Source organism: Tachypleus tridentatus, chromosome 12, assembly GCF_004210375.1.
Source record: "Tachypleus tridentatus isolate NWPU-2018 chromosome 12, ASM421037v1, whole genome shotgun sequence".
Classification (NCBI taxonomy): domain Eukaryota; kingdom Metazoa; phylum Arthropoda; class Merostomata; order Xiphosura; family Limulidae; genus Tachypleus; species Tachypleus tridentatus.
Genome location: NC_134836.1, coordinates 115,971,427 through 115,997,783, shown reverse-complemented (window position 1 = coordinate 115,997,783; position 26,357 = coordinate 115,971,427). Strand labels below are relative to the sequence as shown.

The 26,357-nt window shown below is 34.0% G+C and overlaps 1 protein-coding gene across 2 annotated transcripts; it reads left to right on the top strand.

Moving 5' to 3' along the window:
- The first annotated feature begins 479 nt into the window (after positions 1-479).
- Positions 480-26,273, top strand: Cdk5 (Cyclin-dependent kinase 5). Of its 2 annotated transcripts, none has more exons than XM_076471820.1 (11): positions 480-681; positions 3,081-3,169; positions 4,470-4,537; positions 5,287-5,404; positions 5,980-6,075; positions 7,702-7,776; positions 18,086-18,182; positions 18,918-18,987; positions 21,966-22,026; positions 22,224-22,304; positions 23,954-26,273. In XM_076471820.1, exons 1-11 carry the CDS (start codon positions 645-647, stop codon positions 24,050-24,052), a joined length of 891 nt encoding a protein of 296 aa, XP_076327935.1. In that variant the 5' UTR covers positions 480-644; the 3' UTR covers positions 24,053-26,273. The 2 variants fall into 2 exon arrangements, with proteins under 2 accessions (XP_076327935.1, XP_076327934.1); XM_076471819.1 differs by having other exon boundaries at positions 23,939-26,273.
- Positions 26,274-26,357: the final 84 nt, after the last annotated feature.

Below are 26,357 nucleotides of genomic sequence, written 5' to 3'. Positions count from 1 at the left end.
TAGCTTTATGATTGATAACAAACAAACAAAATGTTCTTCAAACACTATCTATTTATATTCTGTCCGACACAGCGATAGAAACACCATTTTTTGCGTCATTCTTTTCGCTGAACCACCGTGAGAGGGGGTTAAGATAATTAAATAAAAACATTTAGATATACTGAACATATTAAAAGGTTGATTTTAATGAATTATTGCATATTATTAATTGTAAGGTGATTATTCACTTCACCCATGGACTGCTGAGAATTATAAAACTACCTTTAATTAAGTTTTTTAGGATTGTAAGGGATATCTTCAATTTATATTTCAAAAACCGATAGCTCAATTTTTGAATTTTTATCTTTATATGTGTTTCATCTTTTATTTTCTTACGTTTTATTTATTATATGGCATTTGTGATACAAGTTTTTAATATTACATAATTCAATAAAAGTACTCAGAAGATGTATAGTAACTATGGCCATAGCGCGTCCTCTAGTGCACAAACTTGGTAACAATTTTGTGGTAGGTTAAGGAAAGGACTGACGAAAAAAGCAATTTACTTGTTTAAATAGTGTTAGTAGGTTAAAGTCGCTGGGAATGGTATTGTGAAAGAATTGGTGTTAGTGCAATAATACGCGTAGATAAATAACATACTTGAAATGCAGAAATATGAAAAACTTGAGAAGATCGGAGAAGGTGACGAAAAATTAGTTTCTGATGTGCTGTGTTAGAATTTGGTCTAGTTTTTGTTGTTTTTAAAGTTTTGCTTATCATGTATATTGACTTTATCGTTTATTTTTATTACTTCAGTCAAAGTAATTTTAATAACGTAACAGTAGCACTGCGCAATAGCACTATACACTGAAGAGTAGTTTAGTACAAGTGTGTAGGCCTACTTCAAGTGCTTGTATCATTGCACTATTACTATTAGTACTACAATAATAATTCTAGCTACACTATACGCGGAATACCATATTATTAATATTAGCAATAATAAACAATTTAGAAAAACTAACTTTAAAAATTTGAAGTTAGGATATATTAATTTAGTTCTATGATTAAGGCTAGTTAGAATTACACTGCCAAAGTTAAACACAGAAGAGATGCAATTAAATTTGCATTAGGGTTAACTTATATTTACAATGTTGAATATTAATATTATTATTCAGTGTTAGTATACGCCAGAATCTTTAATTCAGTATCTAGATTTGCGTTTAAACTCTATTTATTATTCACCTTCCAGAATAAATATAATCAGTAATGGCATTATTTAATATTGTTTATTAATTACAATTTATTTATTATGAGTATATGATTTACAAGTAGCAACCAGTTTCTACTGTTGAAAGTATACGATATTTTAAGGCGTAGGGGAAAAGGAGTGGATCATCACATGTTTTCACAGATGGGAGGGGGGGGATGTTATTAAAACTGAACATATGTCAATCAGCTACTTGAATCACACCTCTATAATTTATAAATACTGAAAATATAAATCATTCTGGAATTAACTGTAGTTTTTCTGTTACATTAACATAAACTTGTTTACAAGTGTATCTGCTCAGATAAGGCAGCTACGTGAAAGTGAAACAAATTGGGTAATTAAGCCAATAATTGTGTTTATTAACCTATTAGAAACATTTTTTTAAACTAGTTAGTTTTATCTTCTTGTATAAACCTTGTCAAATCAGCCTATGTATGTCTTTACTAACAGTTAGTTAAAAACTGAACAATAATTATATGTAACTGATTTATCATTCTATACAAGTATCAAAAGTTGGTTCAGTTGTGCTTTTTCTGTAATATCAAAAAACCCTAATGGACAAGCAAGTTTGACTACATGAGGAATACCATTCACTGTAGATATTAATCAGTTGTTAGTTTTCCAGATGTAAATAAAAAATGATTCAAAAATTCATTCTTATTGTTACAGTTTAATTTACCTTATTGTGGATATTTTCATAAGGTTAGATGTTACATTATCATTGCTTGGTTTTTGAGCTAGCACATATCTAATTTGGATCTAAATAGATATTTTTGTCTTCATTTTGCAATATACCCAGGAATAACTGTGTTTATTTAACACATTTGTCAAACTTATCATACATGTTTATATGTTAAATGTTATATACATATTGTTTATCTTCAAACTAAAGACTAGTATAATTAAGAGGCAAGGAAGGTTTAATGTTAAGGCGTACACTTGCACTCCTGGTGTGGAAACTTCACTTGCTTGCTTTATTTAAATATGATACGCTTCCAAATTGTATCCTCAAATGTGTGTATTTGGGTTTTTCTTGTAACACAACAAAGGACTATTTGGAATTCAAAGGGGCTCTTGTACACTTACCATTGAAAACAGTAAATGCTGGTATGAACAGTTTACTCCTTTCAGGAAATTTGTTTTTCATTTTGAAGTAAGGTAAAGTGTTGGCCTTCATTATTGCTGGTGAAAAGTCTTCCAACGAGCCAACTAAAATCTCGTTTCAAACTTTTGTCTTTAAATTTATAGCTCAAAGAAATGTCAGATGTTGAGAAACAATAACAGTTTGGTGAAAGAAAATTTACATTTACTCTTATTTAATTTGAATAAAATTTGTTTTGTGTATAATACTTGTTGGGCATTAATAAATATGAATGGCTGCTAGTATATGTGTATACATATTTAGATATTGTTGCTTGATTGATGAGTTTGTGAGACTTTGTTTCACGTTAAGTTTCATCTTGGGTTTTGTTTGTATTACTGGAGTGAAATAATGGAAACATTAGTTGAATATAAATATCTGTCTGTGTAAAGAAGAAAATACGGCTTGGTGTGAAAAGCTGAAAATAGGAATTGTGGGAAGAGATTTTGTCTGTGATCTAGGACTTGCATTGACCATAATCTTAAGAAATATCATTGACATTAGGCACAAGTTTGAAAGATGATATTCTTTTAGTATATGGATGTTATTATAGTATTATTTGACAGTTAAAGAGTTTGCTTACAGAATGTATAATCATATTCATATCATATAGTTTTTCCCTCTTTTAAAATCTTTAAGTTCTAATAAAGGATTCAAGTATGTGTGTAACAAAAAATTTATCTTTTGTAGGTACCTATGGCACAGTTTTTAAAGCTAAAAATCGTGAAACCCAAGAGATAGTAGCCCTGAAGAGAGTTCGCCTGGATGATGATGATGAGGTGCGAATATAAGGTTAAAATTAGTAACTGAGGGTTTTTATCATTAAATATTCATCATCCAGACAATTGTATTTGTATACTTCTAAAATCAGTTATTTCTTTGCATTATGTACTGGTGAATTCAAAGATATTAATAAAGTTTGCAGATGGCTTGAATGAGTGTTGAAAGAGTTTATTACAAGTTTTAAATGCACAAGGTTTCAGCTTCCTTTATTTCACATTTTTTAATGTTTGATTTTTATTTACCTTTAGTGTCTTGTATAGATATACTAATGTTTGTTTGAGTTGATGGTGGTGAACATCCAAGGGTTTTTATTATGTTTGTTGAACCTGGTTTCCAATTTTCATTTGGTTTCTCCAGTGCAAAATTTTAGATGTTCATTACGTGTTGTTGGTATTGTGATTCTATGCAGTTTTTTTGTGGTAATGTTTTAAGTTTAGAGCTGGGATTCTGAGTGAATTTGAAGTCAACCAGAATTTTATATTTAATGGCAACATATATCAAAGTGTTAATTATTTGTGAATTGATTTCATGGGTAAACGTAAATTGTAATAGTGTATTTCTGTTATTTCCTGTTTATATATTTCTTTTAATCTGTGTGTACCCCACAATGATTCAAAGTTTAAGCTCCATCATTTATGTGTTTATGTATAGTGATGGATTAATTTGTAACATAATTTGCTCATACCAAACCTAGAATTCATGACTAGTGTCTGTTCTGGTTGTACACACCTACTTTTAATTGGTCAAGCAGTTTGTTTTTGAATCAACAACACATATAAAGCTGTTGACTCAAGAACCTCACACTAGTAAAGTGTTGTAATTTTCTACACTGACTCAGTACTGTGATTGAACACTACACTGACTTGGTGAGTCATGAGTTAACAATTTCTGAACTGACCCAGAATGTCATGACTAAACACTTTCCTAAAGAGTTTCATGAGTAAGAGGTCAATATCCATGAACATGTGTGAAGATGTATGTTGTGGGTGTTGGTTTACACTGAAGTTTGTTCACTGATTTTTTGTATTCTCAGATACTATAAAACTGAAAGACCAGATAGCACATTTTTATCCTGATTTTTGTACAACTAAGTCTTCCTGTTCAACACTATATTTATAATATTTTTAAGGTATGTTATTGAAGATGGGATAAGGCTTTGAAGTATGTGATCAAATTGTTATGGAACAGTCAAACAATAGAATGTAAACAACGGCTTTTTTTACAATGTACGTTCCATAATCTAACATTAGGAGTTAAACCTTTGCTGTGTTTTTTAACTTTATTTTTCTGCCCTAGGGTGTACCAAGTTCAGCTTTAAGAGAAATATGTTTATTGAAGGAACTGAAACACAAAAACATTGTGCGGTAAGTAATATCAGAATATTTTTTAGTCTGTCAGGATGGTTAAAGTTCTGATAGTCATTAACGTGTAGAATGAATCAAACTGAGCATAAACTACATCTAGTAAATGTTTTCAAATGACTTCAATAACCTACTGGGTGGCATTCTGCATCACTCACCTGATCAGAATAGGTGTTCCATAAGTTTTCAGCTTGTTAAGTGTGGGATTTATCATTGATTAAAATAATTGTAAACATTTAATCATTGTATACAACTGTTTGATAAAATAAGACATTATGCTAGGCCTATCATATCTTTAATCCATTCTCTTATGAATTTTCCAGAATAAGAGTTATGTATAATAACAGTGTAACAATAACTGTATCTTTACTAGTATTAATGTAGTGTTGACTATACTGAACATTCAAGTCACTACTTATAGAGAAAGGTCAAGATAATGGGTTAACAGTGAGCCCTTAAAGAAGGTTACCTTTAATAAACATTCAATTTGTTATGCTATTAAGGAAAAACATTATAAGTCAAGTAACTTTTGTTACTGGTGGTTGTAGTAGCCATGACAAATAAGTAATTTTTAATACTGGTACTACAGGATTTTTAGTGACACCTCGTACAGACAAGAATATAAGTGATGCATATAACATAAGTGTATTTTTCTAGTACTTCAAAGGTAAAACTACATGATTTCAGTAAGGTGTATTATTTCACACTTCTTTATACATATGTTCATTTTATAACCCTTTCTGGAACTTCAGGTTACATGATGTTTTACACAGTGAGAAGAAATTAACCCTTGTTTTTGAACACTGTGACCAGGATTTGAAAAAGTACTTTGATAGCTTGAATGGAGAGATTGATCCAGACGTTGTTAAGGTTTGTGATCTGTTATTATGTGATTCAGTTTGTACAATACTTTTTAAAAACTAGTTTTCACAATGATCGTAGTTGTAAGTTCAACACAAGTTGATCCTCTGTTATTGCTGTAACTTATTTGGCACGTCAGGTGTTTGTAGACCCACATCAGTACCAAGGTATTAGTTTGTTACTACCGAGAAGTTAGCACTGATTGAATTCTTGCTTGGAAACTTGTCCTGCTGCTTTACCACTAACACTATTTACAAAAAAACTCTAGAAAACGTTTCTAGCTGATGCCATGAAGTTATTTGGCTATTGTTATATTTTCTTTACAAACTTGTACATTTGAAGAGCTAAAAAAATTTGAAAAAAAAAAAAATTCTGTATTAGACAGTCATTGTTATGTTAACAAATAAGACTAAGGACATTTACACTTGTTATAGATTGTTAATGTTATGTTTTGTAGTAAATTAAAGTTCTCTACTTGGAGTTTGTAACCTGTTATATTGAAGAGTTTAGATGCCCTTCAAGAGTATTTTAATAAATTTGTGATTTAAACTGTTATGCTAGATAATGTAACTTTGTTTCTGTAGTCCTTCATGTACCAGCTGCTACGAGGTTTGGCTTTTTGTCACAGTCATAACGTCCTGCATCGAGATTTGAAGCCCCAGAACTTGCTAATAAACAAGGTTAGTGGGTTGTTCTTCAAAGTATTTCCTAGACTGTAGTTTGTGTTTATAAAGGAAAGCCTTGCTTTGTAGTATTGGATTGGGAATTACTTTTTAGTATAGTTGAACTTGGTATAATAAGGTTGTCACTTTGAAGAACTGAGTGATTAACGTCATTACCCATGAGCATCAAATACTTAGAATCACATAAATTGTACCATCACTGAACTGATTATTTAAGCTTATTAATATTATGAAACTTCTCAGAATTAGTGTTTATAATAGCTACTGGTTATGTTGTTTTTTTATTATTATTTAAGATAATCTCTCATGGCTCACAATAATAATTGATTACTTGTTTCAGGTATTACTATTAAGTATAACTATTCAAGTTTCATTATAATCATTGGTTCCTTTATGGTATTTGGTTAATAACCTTAATGATTCATCAGTTACAAAATTCCACTAATCGTTCAGTGCTACTGATGCAGTGAAACACTATCAAAGTTTTTGTTAAAAGCGTCGTGCTTAGGTTGGCTTCATTTTCATGTATAACAATGTTTACTCTGGCCAATCTGGTATATTTTAAATAAAAGTAGTAGGTTAAATTTCAACCTTTTCTGTAGAATGACTCAAGATTAGCCAAACAGTTTAAGACATTTAGGCCTGTTTAATTTAACTCCTTGCCACAACATGAAGGGTATACTAACAGTCTTTGTAATTTAGTTTTTATCATATTTTCAGTTATTTTGTTGAATGCTTTGATGTAACATTATGTAATTGAAATCTTGAACTATACACTCACAATATGAGGATGGAATTTCAATTATTTTTGGTTGTAAGTATCAAGTTTTCCGGAGTTCAAGCTTGTGTGATTGATAAAACTGAAGTTTCCTACTCAAATATGAATAGTAGCAGATGTGTGAATTTGAAACACTTGTATTGTGTACCTTATGAACAACGGCATTTTCATGTTTCTACTCTCAACCAATTTTTATTACATGTTTTCTGGATTAAGCTATGAACCAAACTTGAAAAGAACAAAACAGTGTAGATGTTTATTTTTATAAAGTTTGTACTTAGCTTTTAATTTGGTCAACATTTGTTTCTAACACAAACTTTGAATAATTTGTTAGTAGCTGTATTACACAAACTTCGGTCGACACGTGTTACTAGCTGTACTACACAGATATATTGTAACAGATTTTAACCTGTTAAATTTATAAAAGCCACGGCATTTTATTCAAATTACATTACAAGCTGAACATCATGCAGACACAAGTTAGTACACATAAGTACTAGTTTGTATTGAGTTGTGCTACTGTGTGCCTTATAGTTATGAATCAGTGATACAAAGAATCCATTTCTAATATGCATGGAATAGTTCTAGATGATTTTCTTGTTGCCAACCTGGAAAATAAGTTAATGAGTTTGCAGTTTTAAATTATGGTTCAGAAATCCAAATGGTTATTTTAAAGTATGAAAACATTAATTTAGTATTAATATAAATGTATTTTGTTGTTTTGATTAATGTAAACTCTTGGATAATAATTCCAGCTAAATATTCTTCTAGAGTACAACCTCTGATATTGACCTATTGCTTTAAGTGTGTGGTTTCTTAAAAACTTCAGTGTTTGTTTCTTGTAGAATGGAGAGCTGAAATTGGCAGATTTTGGACTTGCTAGAGCCTTTGGAATTCCAGTTAGGTGCTACTCGGCAGAGGTGAGTTGACCATTGGTCTTGAATGTCTTTGTATGTAACAGAATACATGATTAGTTCAGTAAGTAAAGAGTATGTCAGTTTTGTGCTTCGTATCAAGACTGCAAATCACAATGAAAGTGAAAAAGACAAAACACAATGTGCAGAAATATCCATTTTGTTGTAAAACATACCACAATAACATTTAAATATAACCTACCAAACTGTAACAACTGATGTATGCAACATTACTTCAAATTTAATATGCCTACCAATTTAAGACACCACACTTTTAAAGATTTTCAGGAAAAAAGAAATTTGAATGATAATTAGAAAGGAGAGAATATATTTTAAGAGTTTATTAATGAATCAAAAATGTTAATAATGTATTTAAAATGAAATAATATATATATATAATGTACAGTAAATTAAAAATTGTCATTACAATAATGTTTCTTCTTGTCTTGCTTTATTTAATCAGAATACTAGTCAGATGTTTCTTATGACTCAATCACTTGGTTCACCATTGTCCCTAAGAATGTCATTTTGAGTTCCATCTTTTGCATCTTCAAAATCTGATGGTAATTTTGACTAATTGTTGTTCTTTGTCATAATGGTAAACCTCATCTTTTCATAAATTTTTCATGCAGCCACAACTAGTCTTGAAAGAAATACCACTTTTTCCTGTACATTCTTTTGATATTAATATTAAGAGTTCTCTCATTACAGGAAGTTCTTTATTTCTTAACTCTCTGAAGTACATTAAAACAGTTGCATCAACTTCAGAAGGTCTTCCTGTTTTTGGACCAGAAAATGACTATATTTTTCTGGCAAGAAAACATGGTTTTTATACCATGTCAGCGATGTGTATTTTTTGCAAGCTGCACAATTATGTTTGGTTGTGTTCGGTGCACAATAATTTTTCTTTTAAATTAGGCATCATATGTAAAATGCTTTTTTTGAAATAAAACGCAAAATAAATACAATAAAATAGCATCTGAACAACAGGAAAGTCGGATAAAGACTGAGGACAGTGATATCCAATTACACCTCCACGGGGACTGACAGGCAAATTTGACGTTTTGAATGTTTTTCTTTTTAGTTATTCTAAGCCAAGTTCATTTTTAAAATATAGTCCAATGTCTTTGTTAAGTCATGATTTGTTTGAAACTATTTGTTGTTAGTGAAAAATGATGTTTTTCAGACTTTGAAGAGTGAAAATCTCCTTGATTTTAAGATGCACCCTAAAAATGTGAAAAAGTGCATCTTAAATTCAAAGTAATACAGTAATAACAGATTGAACATAACATTAATGTTACTGAAGGAAACTTAGTGTGGACAAATCTTTTAAGTTTCATCTCAAAATTAAATGTTTTAGGAGAATGTAATTTCAATTGTCACAGTAAAGATGTAAGTTAGTTTATCAGATGGATGATAAATTTATTTTTCTAAACTCTACTGTGTTGTAGTGGGGTTTCAGTTTTGATCATGATATTAAAATTTTGTACAACTTGGGACCTTTTGAAATTTTTCTTTCTCTGATCCCCTTGGTGTGGATTCCTGTACGTGGTGAGGGGACCTCCCAGGGAAGGTTCTGTTCTTTCAGTTTACCTCCTCTGGGATAAAAACATCCACCCATGTGTTTGCCATGTGTGGTGACCCATGAAGGGGAGGAGTGGATCCTGGTGGTTGAGGGGTCCATTCTTAACACACCACTTTGGCCTTGAATTCCTGTAGACAGGCAGCCTTGGGGTGGCTCCCGTTGGGTCATTCGGCTGGTCCACTTGGTCTAGGGTCAATCAAGTACTAGTGTTGGATGTACTCAACAGGTGTTGTGAACATTGTATCTTATGCTGGAATTTGGCTATAGTGTTCATGAAACCCTGGCATTGCAGCAGTGTTCTTGTTTGGCATTGTAGTGCATCCTCTATTAGGGTTCTATGGTGGGTGGGGTCAGTGGGCACTGAAATATTCCTTTTTTATGGATCCCTAAATAAAAACTCAAATAGTGAAAAAACAGTCCATAGGTAAACGGCCATGTCTTGAAGATCCTGAACAGCAATCTTCAACATCTGTTGCACCTGTTTCTTGTTTTCTTATACCAAATTCTCTCTCAGACAAACCTTTAGGGCAAGTGTCTCCCTTTTTCATTCAGAAAGGACTAGAGGAATTTGCTGGCTCTCCTAAGTCAGTAAAGAAGTTTCGATCTGGTGACATGTTGGTGGAAACATCCACATCTCAACATAGTGAGCTCCTCCTGCATTCAAAGGCAATTGAGGATATACCTACTGAGGTGACACCTCATGCTACTTTGAATTCATCACAAGGAGTTATTGTTGAGAGTGATTTCAAGAACATCCCAGAGTCGGATATTCTTGCTAGTTTCTCCACCCAAGGTGTTTCTACATTTAGGCGCATCTCCACTCACAAAGATAGAATTATGATGCCAACCATTGTCCTCATTCTGACATGTACAACACCATGTCTACCTGCCACCATCAAGGCTGGTTACCTTAATTGCAGGGTATGGCCATATGTTTCAAAACCCTCTTAGATGTTTCCAGTGTCAGCAGTTCGGTCACTCAAATACGTCATGTTGTGGGGTCTTGATGTGTGCTTGTTGAGGTGGCAAGGACCACGTTGCCTATGAGTGTGAAACAGACCCTCATTGCGTTAATTGCATTGGTTCTCACCCATCCTACGCTTGTTCTTGCCCTAAGTGGTTGGAAGAAAGAGGTGCAGTGTTTGAAGATGATTTGAAACCTTACCTTGAGGCTTGAAAGTTACTACTCACCACTTCATCTCAAACGTATGATGCTGCACTTCATTCCACTACTACAGTGGAAGTGCAGACAGATCTCTCTGTGCCTCCAAAAGAATCGTTCTCAAACCAAATGAAAAGTCTTTTGACCTCCATCATCAAAGAAGTTGATGAATAGACTTCAACACCCATCTCAGTCCATCACATACATTCCAACAAATCCCAAGATCCACTTTCTTTGGTTCTGGGTGTGAGCATTCCCTCAGATACATCTTCTCCCACATTAAGATGCAAAACTATCATTTGTTCATGTCCTCAGTCGTTGGAATCCTCTTCCAACAGCAAAGACCTGCCCAATTGACCCAGGGCAGGATCCATGGAGGTTGATAGATCCCCCTCGAATAAAGACAGTAAAGAAAAAAGATGTGATCATAAACAAAAGGGTTTTCCATGCAGTTCACCTTCACATAAATAAAAATGGCCACCTTGATACAATGGAACTATTGAGGTTTACATTCTAATCTGGATGTCATCAAAACACTGATTGCTTTCTACCATTCTGTATGTTATTCCTTATAGGAAGTATTTCTGAAACCTGCCAATACAGTTACCCTACAGCAGTTTTCTTTGTGCAGAAAGGACTGGCTGTGTGATGGATGAGTGCATGGAGAGGTGGTACTGTTGATTGATCAGCATGTGCCCACCCTGTCTCTGCCACTCGACACACCCTTGGAGGCTATAGCCATTCGTGTTTCCTTGGGTTGTGCCATCACTGTTTGTTCTCTCTACCTGTCGCCTGGAGAGACATATGATCAATCAGACCTTGATGATCTCATTGAACAGCTTCCATCTCCCATTTTAATCCTAGGGGATTTTAATGGACTTCATTCCCTCTGGGAAAGTGCTGATATTGATAGAAGGGGTTGCTCTATAGAGCGTATGCTCTCTGATCACAACCTCTCTCTTTTCAATAACAGTTCTTCTACTTATTTTTGTGCACTAAGTCAGTCCTTTACTGCTGTTGATCTCTCAATTTGCTCACCTTCACTGGTCTCTCGTTTTTCATTGAGGGTTGAGGCAATGATCATTTTCTTGTAATTTTGATCGAGACTGGCTGTGGTGGATACTACCCGATTCAAGTCCCCGGTAGAAGCTGGATCAAGCAAACTGGCCTTCTTTCACTGCTCTCACAGTATTTGATCCTGCCATCATCTGTAAGCCATAAGAAGACAACTGTGTGGCAGCAGTGACTGACTGTATTATACAAACAGCTGCTCAGTGTCTTCCGAAAACCTCAACACATTTTCCATGATATCCTTGTCTGTGGTGGAATCCTGCCTGCATGGAAGGCTTAAAAACTGGGCTGGGATACTTTTTGTAGGTACCCCACACTCTCATACCACATTGCTTTCCAGCAGGCCCGTTCATGAGCTCGGTGGGTAAGATGTCAAAGCCAGAAGGAATTTTGCATCAAGTTCACAACAAGCACATCTTCTACTACCAGTTCCAAAGTCATATGGGACAAGATTTGAAAGGTCAGTGGGCAATATAATTCTGTCCCCCTCTCGATCTTGCTCTGATGAGCAAGAAGTAGCTGATACCCGGAGCATCTCCAGTACTCTGGGCAAAAGCTATAGATAGGTATCTAGCACTTCTGCCTTCTTCCTCCACCTTCTTGGCCATCAAGATTCAGGCAGAGCAATCACCTCTTTCCTTTCAAGCTGATTGTCTCTATGACTATGATTGTCCCTTTATACTGGTGGAACTCAAATTGATCCTTTGTCAGTCTTGCAGTACATTGGTTGGAGCTGATGATGTACACTATGAAGTACTACGCCATCTATCTCCTGCTTTTCTTGCTATTCTTCTGATTGTTTTTCACCAGATCTAGCAGTATAATGTTTTTTCTAATGCCTGGTGCCAGGCTATTGTCCTACCTTTCTCTAAGCCTGGGAATAATCCCAAGATTCCTTAACTACCATCCAATTGTTTTGACGAGCTGTCCCTGTAAGACCTTTGAGAGAATGGTTAATGTTCATCTTGTTTGGTTCCTCAAATCAAACAACCTCCTCTTGCCCACCCAATGTGGGTTCTGATAACGGTTCTCCACCATGGACCACCTGATTCGACTTGAAACGTAAGTCAGAGAAGCCTTTCCCAAATGACATCTTGTATCAATATTCCTTGACATTGAGAAGGCTTATGATACAATGTGGAGGTATGGCATTTTGCGAGACCTCCATATATATGTGTTACATGGCCATTTGCCCATTTTTATTTAAAAAAATTTTAATGGACAGGAGATTCCAAGTTTGTGTGGGTTCAACACTTTCCTGTTCTTTTCTACAGGAACTTGGAGTTCCTCAGGACTGTGTTGTGAGTGTTACACTTTTCAGTATAAAGATTAATGCCATCACTGAACAACTTTCTTACCGTTGCAAATGGGCTCTACGTCGATGACTTACACATCTCATGTCAGTCGTCGAACATGAGATATATTGAGTGGCAGCTAAAGATTGCCCTCAATTGTTTATTGAAGTGGATCACAGCAAACAGCTTTAACTCCTCTCTGTCTAAAACTGTGAATTCCCTGATCCTGAACTCCATATTGGTGAAGTTGTGAAACCTGTGGTCTCTGAGACAAAGTTCTCGGGGCCTATCTTTGACTGTAAGCTGACCTTTATACCACGCATCAGGCAGCTACAGATCAAATGTGCAAGAGCACTGAACATTCTCCGTGTCCTCTCTTCCACCACTTGGGTAGTGGATCAATGTTCTATACTAAAGATAGTTGAGTTTCGATCAGATAAGAGCATGATATATGGATCAATGGTCTATGGCTCTGCCATGACTTTGGCCTTAAAGATGCTGGACCCCATTCATCATCAAGGACTTTGGCTCTGCACTGGGGCTTTCTGCACCTCCCCAGTTCAGAACTTGTACATAGTCTCATGAACCATCTTTGCACCTCTGCTGTTTGCAGCTGTCTTCACCATATGCTTTAAAACTTCATTCCTTACCAGAGCATCCCACCTGGGGATGTGTTTTCCTTCCTCAGTGGGCCATACTTTTTCAGAGCAGACGATCTGCTATTGCTCCTTTTGGTCTTCGTATCCAGGTACAGTTGGATGAATTGGGTCTGTCCTTGGATAACATTGCTGTATCCACCGATCAGCCCATCCCCACCATGGCTTTTTACAGTCCCCAAATATGACCTATCTTTAAGTCATTTGAAAAAAGCAGACACTCCCAATTGGAAATACTGTCTGCTCTTTGCTGAACATCTTTTGAACCACTCTTCCATTCCTATTTATACAGATAGTTCAAAATCAGGTGTCAGTGTGGGCTTTGACATGGGGTGGTTTGGTGGTTGCATGCAGAATCCCCTCTATGGCTTCTGTGTTCACTGCTGAACTGAATGCCATTTCTCTTGCCCTGGATCACATAGTAACTAAGCAGTACTCAAATTGCACTATTTATACTGACTCGCTCAGTTCTCTACTGGTCGTGGAATCTCTTCACGTAGTTCACGTTCTGTTCTCGCTGATATTCAAACCTGACTGGCCATTTCTCTTTAACATCTACTTCTATCCAGTTTTTCTGGATAATGGGCCACATTGGTATTTGCAAGAATGAGCTCACTGACACTGCAGCTAAATCTGTCAGCTCTGGCACTATCACTGTTGTACCTGTTCCAAACATGGACTGTGATCCTGTATTCAAGGCTTGGCTCTGTGCCAGCTGGCAGTTGACTTGGAGTGAGCAACATGAAAACAAGCTTTTCCAAATAAAACCCTGTATTGGACTTTGGCCGTCTTGCTTCCATAAGGACTGGAAGGAGGAAGTTGTTCTAACTAGACTATATATTGGTCAAAGTTTTTTAACTCATCGTTTTCTTTTATCTAGAACTGATGCACCAGTGTGTTGTCTGTGTGACACTCAGGTCACAATAAGCCACATTTTACTGTCTTGTTGACAGAGGTGTAGATTTTTTACACCCAATGGGGGGGATGATTTTTGCAACAATTATGTGGACTGTTCAATTTGCAAATTGGTAATCTCTGATTAAGTGAACCTGAAAGCTGTAAACATGCAGTCACAGAGCAATCTTGTTGCCACGATACTTCAAGGTTTCCATGTAGGTTTGTATAAGTGAGGTGTTGTAAACAGTTTTCAAAATATTAACAGAATAAAAACAAATGTCACAAATTAACTGCCACATGAATTTATTCCTGCACACTGCACAATATAAAAGATGGCCATTACACATGACAAGGTTATGAATAACTTTCATTGCATGAATTACGTTTTCAAATATTAATAAAATTAGTAATTACCCTTAACAAGTTTATATCTACTGAAAAACTATTCATGTTGTTTGATAAAAATAATTAAAATGTCTTTGCAAACTCTTGAAAATTACACATCAATACAATGTAGCACATAATTATTCATACTTTTCATTGAAGTAAGATTCATTTAGTCCTTTAGTCTACATGTTCCCATATGTAGACCTCCTTTGTGATGATCTGTTTATGAATTCTTTCATAAGCTCTTCTATATTTATCTTGTCAACCTCATCTTTGTGAGTGTGGCAAACTGCCACATGGTTGAGGTGGCACTGAGACATAGTTGACCTTAACCACATCTTCAACTGTCTAATGCAGAAAAGCTGCGTTCACATTTGCAGCTGGATACTGGACATACAAGCAAAATTTTCATGAGAAGAAACTCTTCACTAAACATCTGCTGTCTTGTCATGCATTTTACAGTAAGCATCCTTCGTACCTTTCAGAGATACTGCTTTTGTTGTTCCTTTGAACATGGGCTACTGAAGCTCGAGTCATTGTGCAGAGATTTCTGGATAGAAGTTTATAACCAAGTTGTCAATCTTGCCTCATGTGATCATGTTCTCAAGTGCCAGACATTGCCTCAAGTCATTGCTGTCTGCATTGAATCTAGTGGTCAGATGTTCTATGACTGTGTCCACAAATTCAAAATATTGGCTTCTGTAGTAATCTCTAGCTGTTATAGAATGGTGAACTGAGCCATCACCTGTGATCCTTCTGGGGGGTCTGCGAATGTGTGGTAGGTCAATAGGCACCAGATCTAGGGAAGTTACCTTTTACTCAGCTTCATCAAATATCTTCTTGTAATTTTCCTCTGTTCGCAATACCCGCAACTGCTCAACTCTCATTGCAGATGCTTCAATCATGTAATTGCAGATAGGTGGCACAACCAGCATGTTGGACACAGTGGGTGGATGTATTTAATTGGACCATTGTGGCTGTCTGACGATACAATATTTTCAAAGATTGTCTTGTATTTGCCTGACCTCTGAAGCAAGACACCAAGTTCATGTACCCACTGGATAGAATCTCAAACACATTCACAAGCTTCAACTGCATGTTGAATTATTAAAGTAGCCTTGTGTGCTCTGCAGTGAAAAAAACAAAGCTGATGGTTGCTGCTTTTATTTTTGCCTGGCATCTACTGTATGCATCACTCATGTTAGTGGCTTCATCGTACTTTTGTGCTCTTAATCCTGACGTATAAGACGTAGGAAGATTCTGTGATAGTGCTTGCAAGCCTTGCATGTATACTTAGGCCTACTGACTGATACTTACGAACTATCGCTTAGATGGAAAAGCTTAGAAGCACGCCTATATTAAAGATGTGCATTTCAGCTACTTATGTAATTCAATTGGTAAGAACACAAGAATCACAAGAACAAACACACAATTAGTAGGCCTGTGATGCAATAAAACAATTCAACAGACCAAACTGTAGGGGGGGGATGATTGTATGCACCATATCCCCCACCTAAAATGAAGGAAGTATCCCCCCCCCCAGGATCTACGCCCCTGCTTGTTGTCGTTATGACTGTCAATGACACTACCTTTTTAAACATGTTCTGTCCCAAGGTTTGTCCATAATGTTAGACAGTGTTATTGGTGATGGTGACAGTGTCCACCTTGGTAATGTTTTTAGTTTTTAAAGGCCATTAATCTTTTTAATGCCATTTAAGTTTTTTAATTTATACATTAGAACTTTTTAATGTGATTCCCTTTTAAGCATCAAAGTCCATCTAGTTCGATTTGAAATTAGAAAATGGCCATAACGTAAAATAACTCGAAACCTGGACTGGAAAGGTCAACTTCAGGCAACTTATGCTGCTGTTTGAACTACCTGTTGGTCATCGTGGGAAATTATTATTAAAATTTTGCTACAAGTCTTTTAAACCTTTTATTACTTTACTTTTTGAAAATGGTCATAACATTAAATAACTGGGAACCAGGACTGGAAAGGCCAACTTCAGGTGACTAATGCTGATGTTTGAACTACCCATTTGTCTACCTGGCGAGTTATAATAATTATAGTTATGCTACAGAAAGTCCTCTACAATTTGTGTTACTGTAGTTTTTCTCTTAATGCTGTAGACTAGATGTAAACATTGGTTTTATGCTATTTATGTTTCAAACTGTCTTGTTTTACCTTAATTTCCTTTTATGAATTTTACTAAATTTACTTTAACTTTTTACCAGATGTTTGGCCCAGATGGCCTGGCTGTTTTGTGCTGTAAAATATCAAATAAACCAAACCAACCTTCTGATTTTTGTGATTTGAGATTGAGCAAGTTAAAACCTGTGTTTTTTCTGAAATATGAATCATCTAATATCAAGGATAAAGGTGTAATAAATTATGAATATGTTGAGCATGTTATACTAAAATGATTTTGAGTATGCAGATCATGAAGTCGTGGCATATGCAGTCAGTGGGAAGTCGCTGTGTAATGGTGTATACCAGAACTACATTTTGACATTGCAGTTTTATAGACAAAGTAATAACATTTAAAATTAACCACTCTTTAATGCAAAATATCCATAAATTCAGTTTGGAAAGATCTGTTCAGGTTTGGGATTTAGGGTTTCCAAGATGGAAAATATCCCTGGTTCTTAATAGTGTTGGGGGAAGGAATATTGATTAACTTGGGGTACCAGAAAAAGCCAGAAAGATACCCGAAATGAGTCATACCCAAACTATAGTATGTTAATCTGCAAATATAAAGATCGGGGGCAAAACCTTCTGTGAATGTAAGAAAACATAATGGAATATAATAAAGAAACAATAGGTCTTCATCTAGAAAATTGATATGTTGCATATATTAAAGTTCCTTCCATGAAATATCCATTCATTCTCATGTACTTTAAGCAACTGAAGACTGAAAGTGGTCATCGGGCTATTCAGTACAAAGAGTGTACTGGTCAATTCAAGGAATTAAGCTCATGAATTTCTTTGTGAGTGGGCTTTTGAAAGGGTACTGGGAAATTTGTCCCTGTAAACCAGATGTAATATGGAAAGCTTGCAAGGTTGATTGGTATGCTTTGAGCATGACAGTCTTGCAGGGAGGCTTTCTGTAATGAGAACTATGCTGTAGGGTTAATTGGCTAGAGCATTACTGGGCATAGTGACATCATTATGTGATCAGTTTCTAAAGTTGTATCTGTCAGTATAATGTACTTAACGTCTGTTTTGTTTCACTATAATACATAGTATCTGTTTACTTTTAAGGTAGTTACATTATGGTACCGACCACCAGATGTGCTCTTTGGGGCCAAACTCTATACTACTTCAATTGACATGTGGTCAGCAGGTTGTATATTTGCTGGTAAGTTATAGACTGTGTATATATGTATATTTTATGTTTTATGGTATAATGTAGGTAAGGTAACATTTTTAAAGCAGACAAACTGAGCACTTATTGTGTTACGCTTTTTGAAGAAATAATTTGATTGAAGATGTGACCTTACTAATCTATAAGGTGAGACACGAAATACAAGTTTTATATGACTTATTTCTGGGCCTTTTGATACTATGAATGGAATTATCTTTAAGTACTTTCTGTGTTTGCTTCATATTTGTCTTAAATGTCTACTTAAAGTGGCAGGTCTAAAATAAAGTTACTTTGTAATATTTTAATTTGAATTTTTAATAAAGTGGTCTGCGACAATTTTTAGTCAACAAAATATAAAATGACTGCTTGAAACTTCACTGTACAGAGGCTGTTTGACAAATAGTTTTTGTATATAAATATTTTTTTAAGGTATTAAATTATATTAAAATATCTCAATATGGTTGTAAAGGTATATATATCTTATAGCCTTGCAAATAGTGTGAAACATGTTTAATGGGAAACAACTGATGGCATCATATTTATAAAGGCTATGTCTGTACACCTCTTAGAAAGTGTCTTAGGAATACTGTTTTTGATCTACAGGTTTTTAACTGTTATTGTAATGAAATGTAATTCTTGATTATTCAGAGAAGGTGTCTTTGTTCAAAATAACTAGACATTCATTAAAACTGTTACTTTTGGAATAATTTTAATACATTTGTTTTTCAGAACTTGCCAACGCTGGTCGACCATTGTTTCCAGGCAGCGATGTGGACGACCAATTAAAAAGGATATTCAAATATCCTTTTAGTAAATATGTCATGTGTCACATATAATTATAATAACAGTGTCCAGAATATATTTTTTATGATGCTGAACACTTGAATTGTCTCTACTAATAAATTATGAAACCACAGGGACTGTTAGGTTTAAACCTTGAATTATTTGTAGCTAAAACTGTGTGTTACTCAAAATGTTGTGTAATTGAAAACTGTGATTTCATTTTAAAGATATCTTTATTTTGATAGGTTTTAAAATTGTATATCATTAGTGTTTTTTTCTTTTCAAATACGGATATGCCATTCATAGTGGCATTGTATTTTACGCTTTGGTACATAGCTGGGTGCACCCATAACCAAGGGCAAAAATGCACTGTTGACTTGTATTCATTCTCTCATGCATCCTTTTTGTTAAATACTTCACATGTAAAATTTATTTATTAAAACTTTTTTTAATTTCATGCAATAAATTTAAAAAATGCATATCTTTATTTTTGGATTCTAACAGCATTCTCAAAATGAAAAGTATTGTAAGCCTAATGTGGCACTTGTAGCAGAAGAAAGGCTAACAGTAGTTTTGAATGAAATCAACATTTTGGATTTTATATTTCATTAAAACTATGGTTTTATTCATTTTTAACCAATTGCAGCACCTCAGCCATGGCTATTGTAATGCTACACCCTTGTGCAAATTAATTGAAACAAGACGGAAAATGACTATTTTTTTCAGTTTTTTGCGTTTTATTTTTCAGAAGATCATTAATCCGCTTTGGCATCGAGTCCACGAGTTGACTGCAATCTTTACTAATTTTTGGATCGCGGTACCACACCTCAATTATGGCCTCAATTAGCTTATCTTTCATAGTACAGTCTTTTCCCCGAAGTTTTTCTTTACAAATTGCCCAAAGAATTTCAATAGGATTTAAGTCCAGAGAGTTTCCAGGCCAGTCCAGCACCTTTATTTGCGTTGTCATAAAATTCTTCATAAGTTTCGATGTGTGGTACGGAGCCAGATCTTGCTGAAAAATGCCAAATCCATCTGGAAATCTTTTTCAATTCTGGAATAACTCTTCTCTGCAAAACTTTGATGTACTGTGATCCTCGCATCATACCTTCTACAATATGCAAGCCTCCAATGCTATAGTAGCTGAAAAAGCCCCAAAACATCTTCAAGGGATGTTTTACAAACTGATTGATGTGAAATTCTCGGAAGTTTCTCACCTGGAGATCTGGGAACATGCAGACTTCTTTGACCCTGTACGAAGAAATGAGTCTCGTCACTGAATAACACCTTCCTCCATTGTTCTTACATCCAGTTCTTGTATTTCAGACCCAATTGAAACCGTTTTTTCTTCATTGAGTTGGTAAGTTGATTTTTGACTGGCCTCCTTGCCCTTCTAACGCAGTTTCGAATGACGTAATATTTCTCAAAATTTCGTCATATATCCCAAAAATAGGTTGACTGTACTGCAAAACACAGCTAATGACACCATCTGTATGAAAAAATGACTATTAAAGGAAATCAGTGGGTCCAGCAAGCCTACACTGGCCGCTATGCTGAAAATATTGTAAAATGACCATTTGTTTCAATTAATTTGCACAAGGGTGTAGGTAAATTGCCTATATCTCAGTTCTGAAAAGTTGCAGGCAACTTTAAGCCAGTTTTGTTTGTAGTTCAGTGGAGACTTACCTATAGATCAGGTCAGAGTGATGTGTTAACAAAAACTATTTGTAAGCATCTCCTTTGGTTACAAACCTGACATTTTTAAACTTTGTTCACTTGAACTATATTTTTTCAGTATAAAAGGTAGATAAATATTTCTAATGGAACAAGATAATAAGTTGAATTAATTCGAACTAAAGTTTATCACGTTTTTTACTATTGTTTGCTAGGCCATGTTTACGTTAGCCATTCTTGGCCTTAGTAACTGCTTGAATGGATATAGTAAACTGAATAACAGTATGAAACATTGCTTTAATTATAATTTTGGTATGGTAAATTAAAAGCTATCTCTGTTGTACTTGGCAACTGTAAATACTGTGTCCAGTGTTTTTTTGAATTGGACATTAAACATTTACTGTTTTATAGAGTAAAAACTATTGGAAAGTTTTAAGAAAATATAAGAACGCATAAAAATAAGCAACTGAATTAAAAAAAAATTAAACATTTCGAAGATAAAATTTTCTACAGTATACCCAAAAATAGTGTGAAAGGTTGTCTCAAAGTTCAGATACCTTTGTCCAGTAGGTTTGGTTTTTAAAACTTTTTAGTTATTTGTGAAAATACTAAAAGAGTGTAGTGTTATGGCTACATCAATCACTTTAGCATAAATCTAAGATTACCAAACCTCGTAATAAAGATAAAATTATATAGAAAATAATACAGAAAAGGAAAGTTATAAGTAAACATTGAAGAGTGTATTCTAAATGTATAGTACAGTAATAGTTCTAGATATATTTAAACTTTTAGCAATATATTTGTAAGTGGTATTTAACTCTAGAGGCTGCATGGTGAAGTAATATGTCTGGATATATTTAAAATTGTGAGAGTTATATTTGTAAGTGGTGTTTAGCCCTAGAGGCTACATGGTGAAGTAATGTCTGGGTATATTTAAACTTGTAACAATGAGTTATATTTGTAAGTGGTGTTTAGCCCTAGAGGCTACATGGTGAGGTAATATGTCTGGATATATTTAAAATTGTAATGTGTTATATTTGTGAGTGATGTTTAACCGTAAAGGTTGCATAGTGCAGTAACGTGTCCATTACATTTAGGTATATTTACACTTGTAACAGTATGTTATGTTTGTAAGTGGTGTTTAATCCCAGAAGTTATGTGGTGCAGTAATATATTCTTTACATTTAAATATATTTACATTTGTAACATGCTAGGTTTGTAAGTGGTGTTTAACTTTGAAAGTTACACGTACTATCCTGGTTATGTTTTACAACTTATAAAACTATCATAAAATACTAAGTATACCTTAACTATAAGTACGCTTTTAGGAACGCCTACTGAAGAAACTTGGCCAGGGTTGACACAACTTCCAGAATACAAGGTAAGATACTGCTTGTTTCTAACAAATTTTTAACCAATAGATTGGTTTTTGTTTTGAAATTTAAGTTATGGGAACCAAGGTGTTCTAAATTGAAGTGGCAATGAGATGTTTGTAAGTGTTGAGAGTCAAACATGAGTTAATCAGTACTATAAGGACACCTAGCAAAATGTTACATGTTACGTTTTGATTTCTTTCAGCCATTCCCATTGTACCATCTAACGACAAGTTTTACTCAAGTTGTTCCAAAGTTAAATTCTAGAGGAAGGGATCTCCTTCAGGTAAGTCTAGTGGACTCAAAAAATGGTATGGAAAGCAACCGGATACTAGAGAGATAGGTGTAACAATAACACGAGTCTCAATGGTTGTATCCTTAACTGTTACAGAAACATGGTCATCCTGTGTATGTTGCATCTTAATCAGTGATGTCAAGAAAACTCACTTGTAGAGAAATATGTATGTAAAAACGACTCGTTTGGGTTGAGAACATTTTTTTTTTTTTTTACGTAGAGGAGTGAACAACGTTTCGACCTTCTTTGGTCATCGTCAGGTTCACAAAGAAAGAGAGAGGTTACTGACTGGCAGCTGACCACATGTTTGAAAGGGGTTCTGTAACTCAGTGTCGGAATGTAGAGGGCAGGCTTAGATGTTTGTATATATAATTTTATATTATTTATTGTTATTATATCTATATTAAAAATAATATTATAAATTATAAAATCTATATTTATTTTATTATTATTATTTATAATATTATTTTTAATATAGATATAATAACAATAAAGAATATAAAATTATAAATATAAATTATAAAATCTATATTAGAAATAATATAAATAATAATAATAAAATAATATAAAATTATATATTCAAACATCTTCCTCTGCCCTCTACATTTCGACACTCAGTTACACAACCCCTTTCAAACATGTGGTCAGCTTCTGGTCAGTTACCTCTCTCTTTCTTTGTGAACCAAACGAAGACCAAAGAAGGTTGAAATGTTGTTCACTCCTCTATGTAAAAAATTTTCTCAACCCAAATGAGTTATTTTTACATACATATGTTGCATCTTCATCCTGTGTTTAATTATAAAATTAAGTCTGTTAAGGCTTGCTGTCAGTTTTATATGAATGAAATAAACAATTAACATGTTAGAAGTATAGGTTAAAAATGCCTGTCTAAAGCATCATAAATTAGAGAAAATTTGGTACTTTTTATCTGTATTTTAGACAAGGATTTTTGTATGACAGTTGTACAAAACTTTTGGATAGAAATCTGAAAGGAGTTAATTGTTTAATGTTTTCAGTACTATGTAAGTTAAGTGTTCTTGGATGAAACAAGCTGCTGGATGAGAGACCCTGTAGGTTAAATTTTCTTGGGTGAAGAACACTTAACTGGTACTAGTCAGTTCATGGAATGCAGCTCTTATGGATTTCTTTGTGACTTGAATTTTGAAGAGGGTACTGGGAAATTTGTCCTCTTAAACTAGGTGTAATATGGAAAGGTGGCAAAGCGGATTGGTGTGCTTTGAGCGTGACAATTTTGGCAACTGTAAGTACTGAAACTATCCAGTGTTATTTCAAATCAGAAATTAAACAGTTAGTTTTATAGAGGAAAACTTCTGTTGGAAAGTTTTGAGAAAGTGTAGGAACACATAAAGTAAGTGAATTAAAAAACCAATTTGTTTCCTACACATCTTGTTTCTTGAGGAAACATTGCACCATCATTTGTGTCTCGTTAGTTTTGATGAGTGATAACCTACAGGGTTTCATCCAGCAGTTTAAGTGCTTCCAGATAAAAATGTCAACAATATGTGATGTGCAACAGAAGATACTTAGTAATTGTGTATGATTGAACAGTTTAAAGTTTCATAACCTATTGCAAATAAATATACTGTATAATACATGTGTTTAAGATAATTATGTTTCAGAAACTTCTGGTAACGTACCCAGGAATGAGGATGTCTGCCGAAGATGCCATGCAACATCCATACTTCAGTGATCTTCCTGCAGCTATTCGTAATGGATAGTTTCTGTGTTGGGAATCCTGAAGATTGTATTCCTCTTCTGGTTGTAAATATGTTCAATAGTTTACTTCGTCCACTGTCTCGTTAGTTTTGATGAAGTAAATCCTACATTCATCCCACAAAGCCAGTGTATCAGATTTGTGAATTATGTGAGTGTGACTTGAATTTCAAGCTGTTTCCCCACTGAGGACAACATCGAAGTTTTGTCTGTAAGTGGAAGCTTTTGATGTGTATATTGTTTAGTGTTCAGTTTATTGAATTTATTTAAGTATTGTACAAGTAAAATTATTATGTTTGTGACTTGTATAGTGTTTAATTAGTAAAGATGCCAATTTTATATATTGGTGTTATTAATATTAATGGAATATTCTCCAGTTTATCCTGTTATACTGAAAATTGTTTTAAATTATATAATGTTCATCAGATTGTATCTGATACGAACTGACCACTGTTTATTCACAAGTTACTCTCTGAAGCAAGTAGAAAATTTTGGATAGTAAAGAAACTTAAATGTGTAGATTGAAGTAATTAAAGACATTTCCATTTGTCATTTTTTATTACACTTGGTAACCTAAATAGAATCACATTAATACTTTTAAGCTATCAAGGAAGTAATCAAAGTGAGTCAGGCATGAATAGTGGACTAATTCTGTCACATAAAGAAATACTGCAACTCTTATGTTGAAATAATAATAATTATCATACAGCAAAATAGTTTTATAACTGTAAAAATCAATTCATTAACTACCAGCTGCTCACGTGGTTCATATTTTTTGTTTAATAACATGTACATGTGTATGTACTATTTTGTATGAGAGATAGATAGGTTAAGCCTGTTGGTATCCTGAAAGTTTTCTAACTATAGTTTTGAAGGATCTCATGTACATAACTTAGTTATGCTGTAAGCACTGGGATTGTCCAAAGATTTGTGTTCTATAAAGTTAGGTTTTCATAACTGAATGATTACATTTTGCAATAAGAAAGAGACTGAATGTTTCTTCAATGCTATTAAATATGAAGTATAGCTAAGACTGCTAGTTAAGGGACAGTGTCACTATAAGACAATGGTATTTGGTTCGAGTCATCTAAATAAAAATATGAAGTTAAATTATTGTATTGGGTGTCAGACTATTGTGTTGAATTTCACGATCGTCAGAGTTTGGGTGAGAGAGAAGAAATCTGAGTTAACATAAGTTTGTTCTTAAGTTGTTTTACTTTTCTCTTTGACTTCTGGTTTTTTTAATAAGATTTTTAGTGTTTGAATAATAAGATTTAGGACTAATGAAATAATGGAAATATTACTGGTGGGTATTCTTTGAATATAAAATATTAAAAATTTATTGGTGTGTAGCTGTGTAAGTCTGACTTTGGAAATAGTGTAATGTGTGGGATATGGACACTTTATATGCTACCAACTGTAAGCACTGTGGCTAAATGGGAAAAGGATACCTGAAATGCTATAAGTTATGTGTTGGTTGCCACCGTGTGATGATTAGCACGTGGTGTTACATGAGTTGGTTGTTACCATGTGATGATTGCCACGTGGTGTTACACGAGTTGGTTGCTACCGTGTGATGATTACCGCGTGGTGTTACACGAGTTGGTTGCTACCGTGTGATGATTACCACGTGGTGTTATATGAGTTGGTTGCTACTACTTGTAATAACCTTTTGTTGAAAGATTACGTGTTGTGAATAAGTGTTTAATTATTTTTTTACTGACTTTCTTTGTGTAATTTTAATACTTTATGACCTTAGTACATCTTGGAGTTAGTGGTTAGTAGTAAGTTAAACCAAGTAATTGTTCTTAAAAACACAATATTTATAATTTATTTTCAGTTCAGTAGTACATGTGGTTTTTAGTAAAACAGTCTTGTGATGACCTTACACTGAATACCTCTTAGATCTAACTAACCTTCAGTTAAACATAGCAGTAATTATTCTTTCTCTATGTTTGAGTTTTTGTGAAGAAAAATATTTTACTGGAACTGTGGCTGTTGAGAAAGCTTAACTGAAAGATCATGGTGGAAGTGAACCTTTGAATAGATTATCTAATATTGGATGTTTTCTTAACATGTTCATATTGTTTTATTTAATGTTTGAAGAAGTATTATGTGAATATTAAATTATTTATTACAATTAAGTACAGATGTACCAGTTTCTGTTGAGACAGGTGACCTCACATTATCATTAAATGTAATAATAAACATATGAATTGTCTTTATAATTTTTTCATCAATTCATACAGCAGTGTTAGATGTGTACAATTACAATATTAAATGATTGATAAAGTAACTGTATTTTCTTTA

Bases quoted from the DNA above. Each gene is read 5' to 3' on its own strand.
- Cdk5 (XM_076471819.1), top strand. From the start codon at position 645: ATGCAGAAATATGAAAAACTTGAGAAGATCGGAGAAG. The intron at 5,405-5,979 runs GTTTGTGATCTG...TTGTTTCTGTAG, and splicing joins TTGATCCAGACGTTGTTAAG to TCCTTCATGTACCAGCTGCT. The intron at 22,027-22,223 runs GTAAGATACTGC...GATTTCTTTCAG, and splicing joins CACAACTTCCAGAATACAAG to CCATTCCCATTGTACCATCT.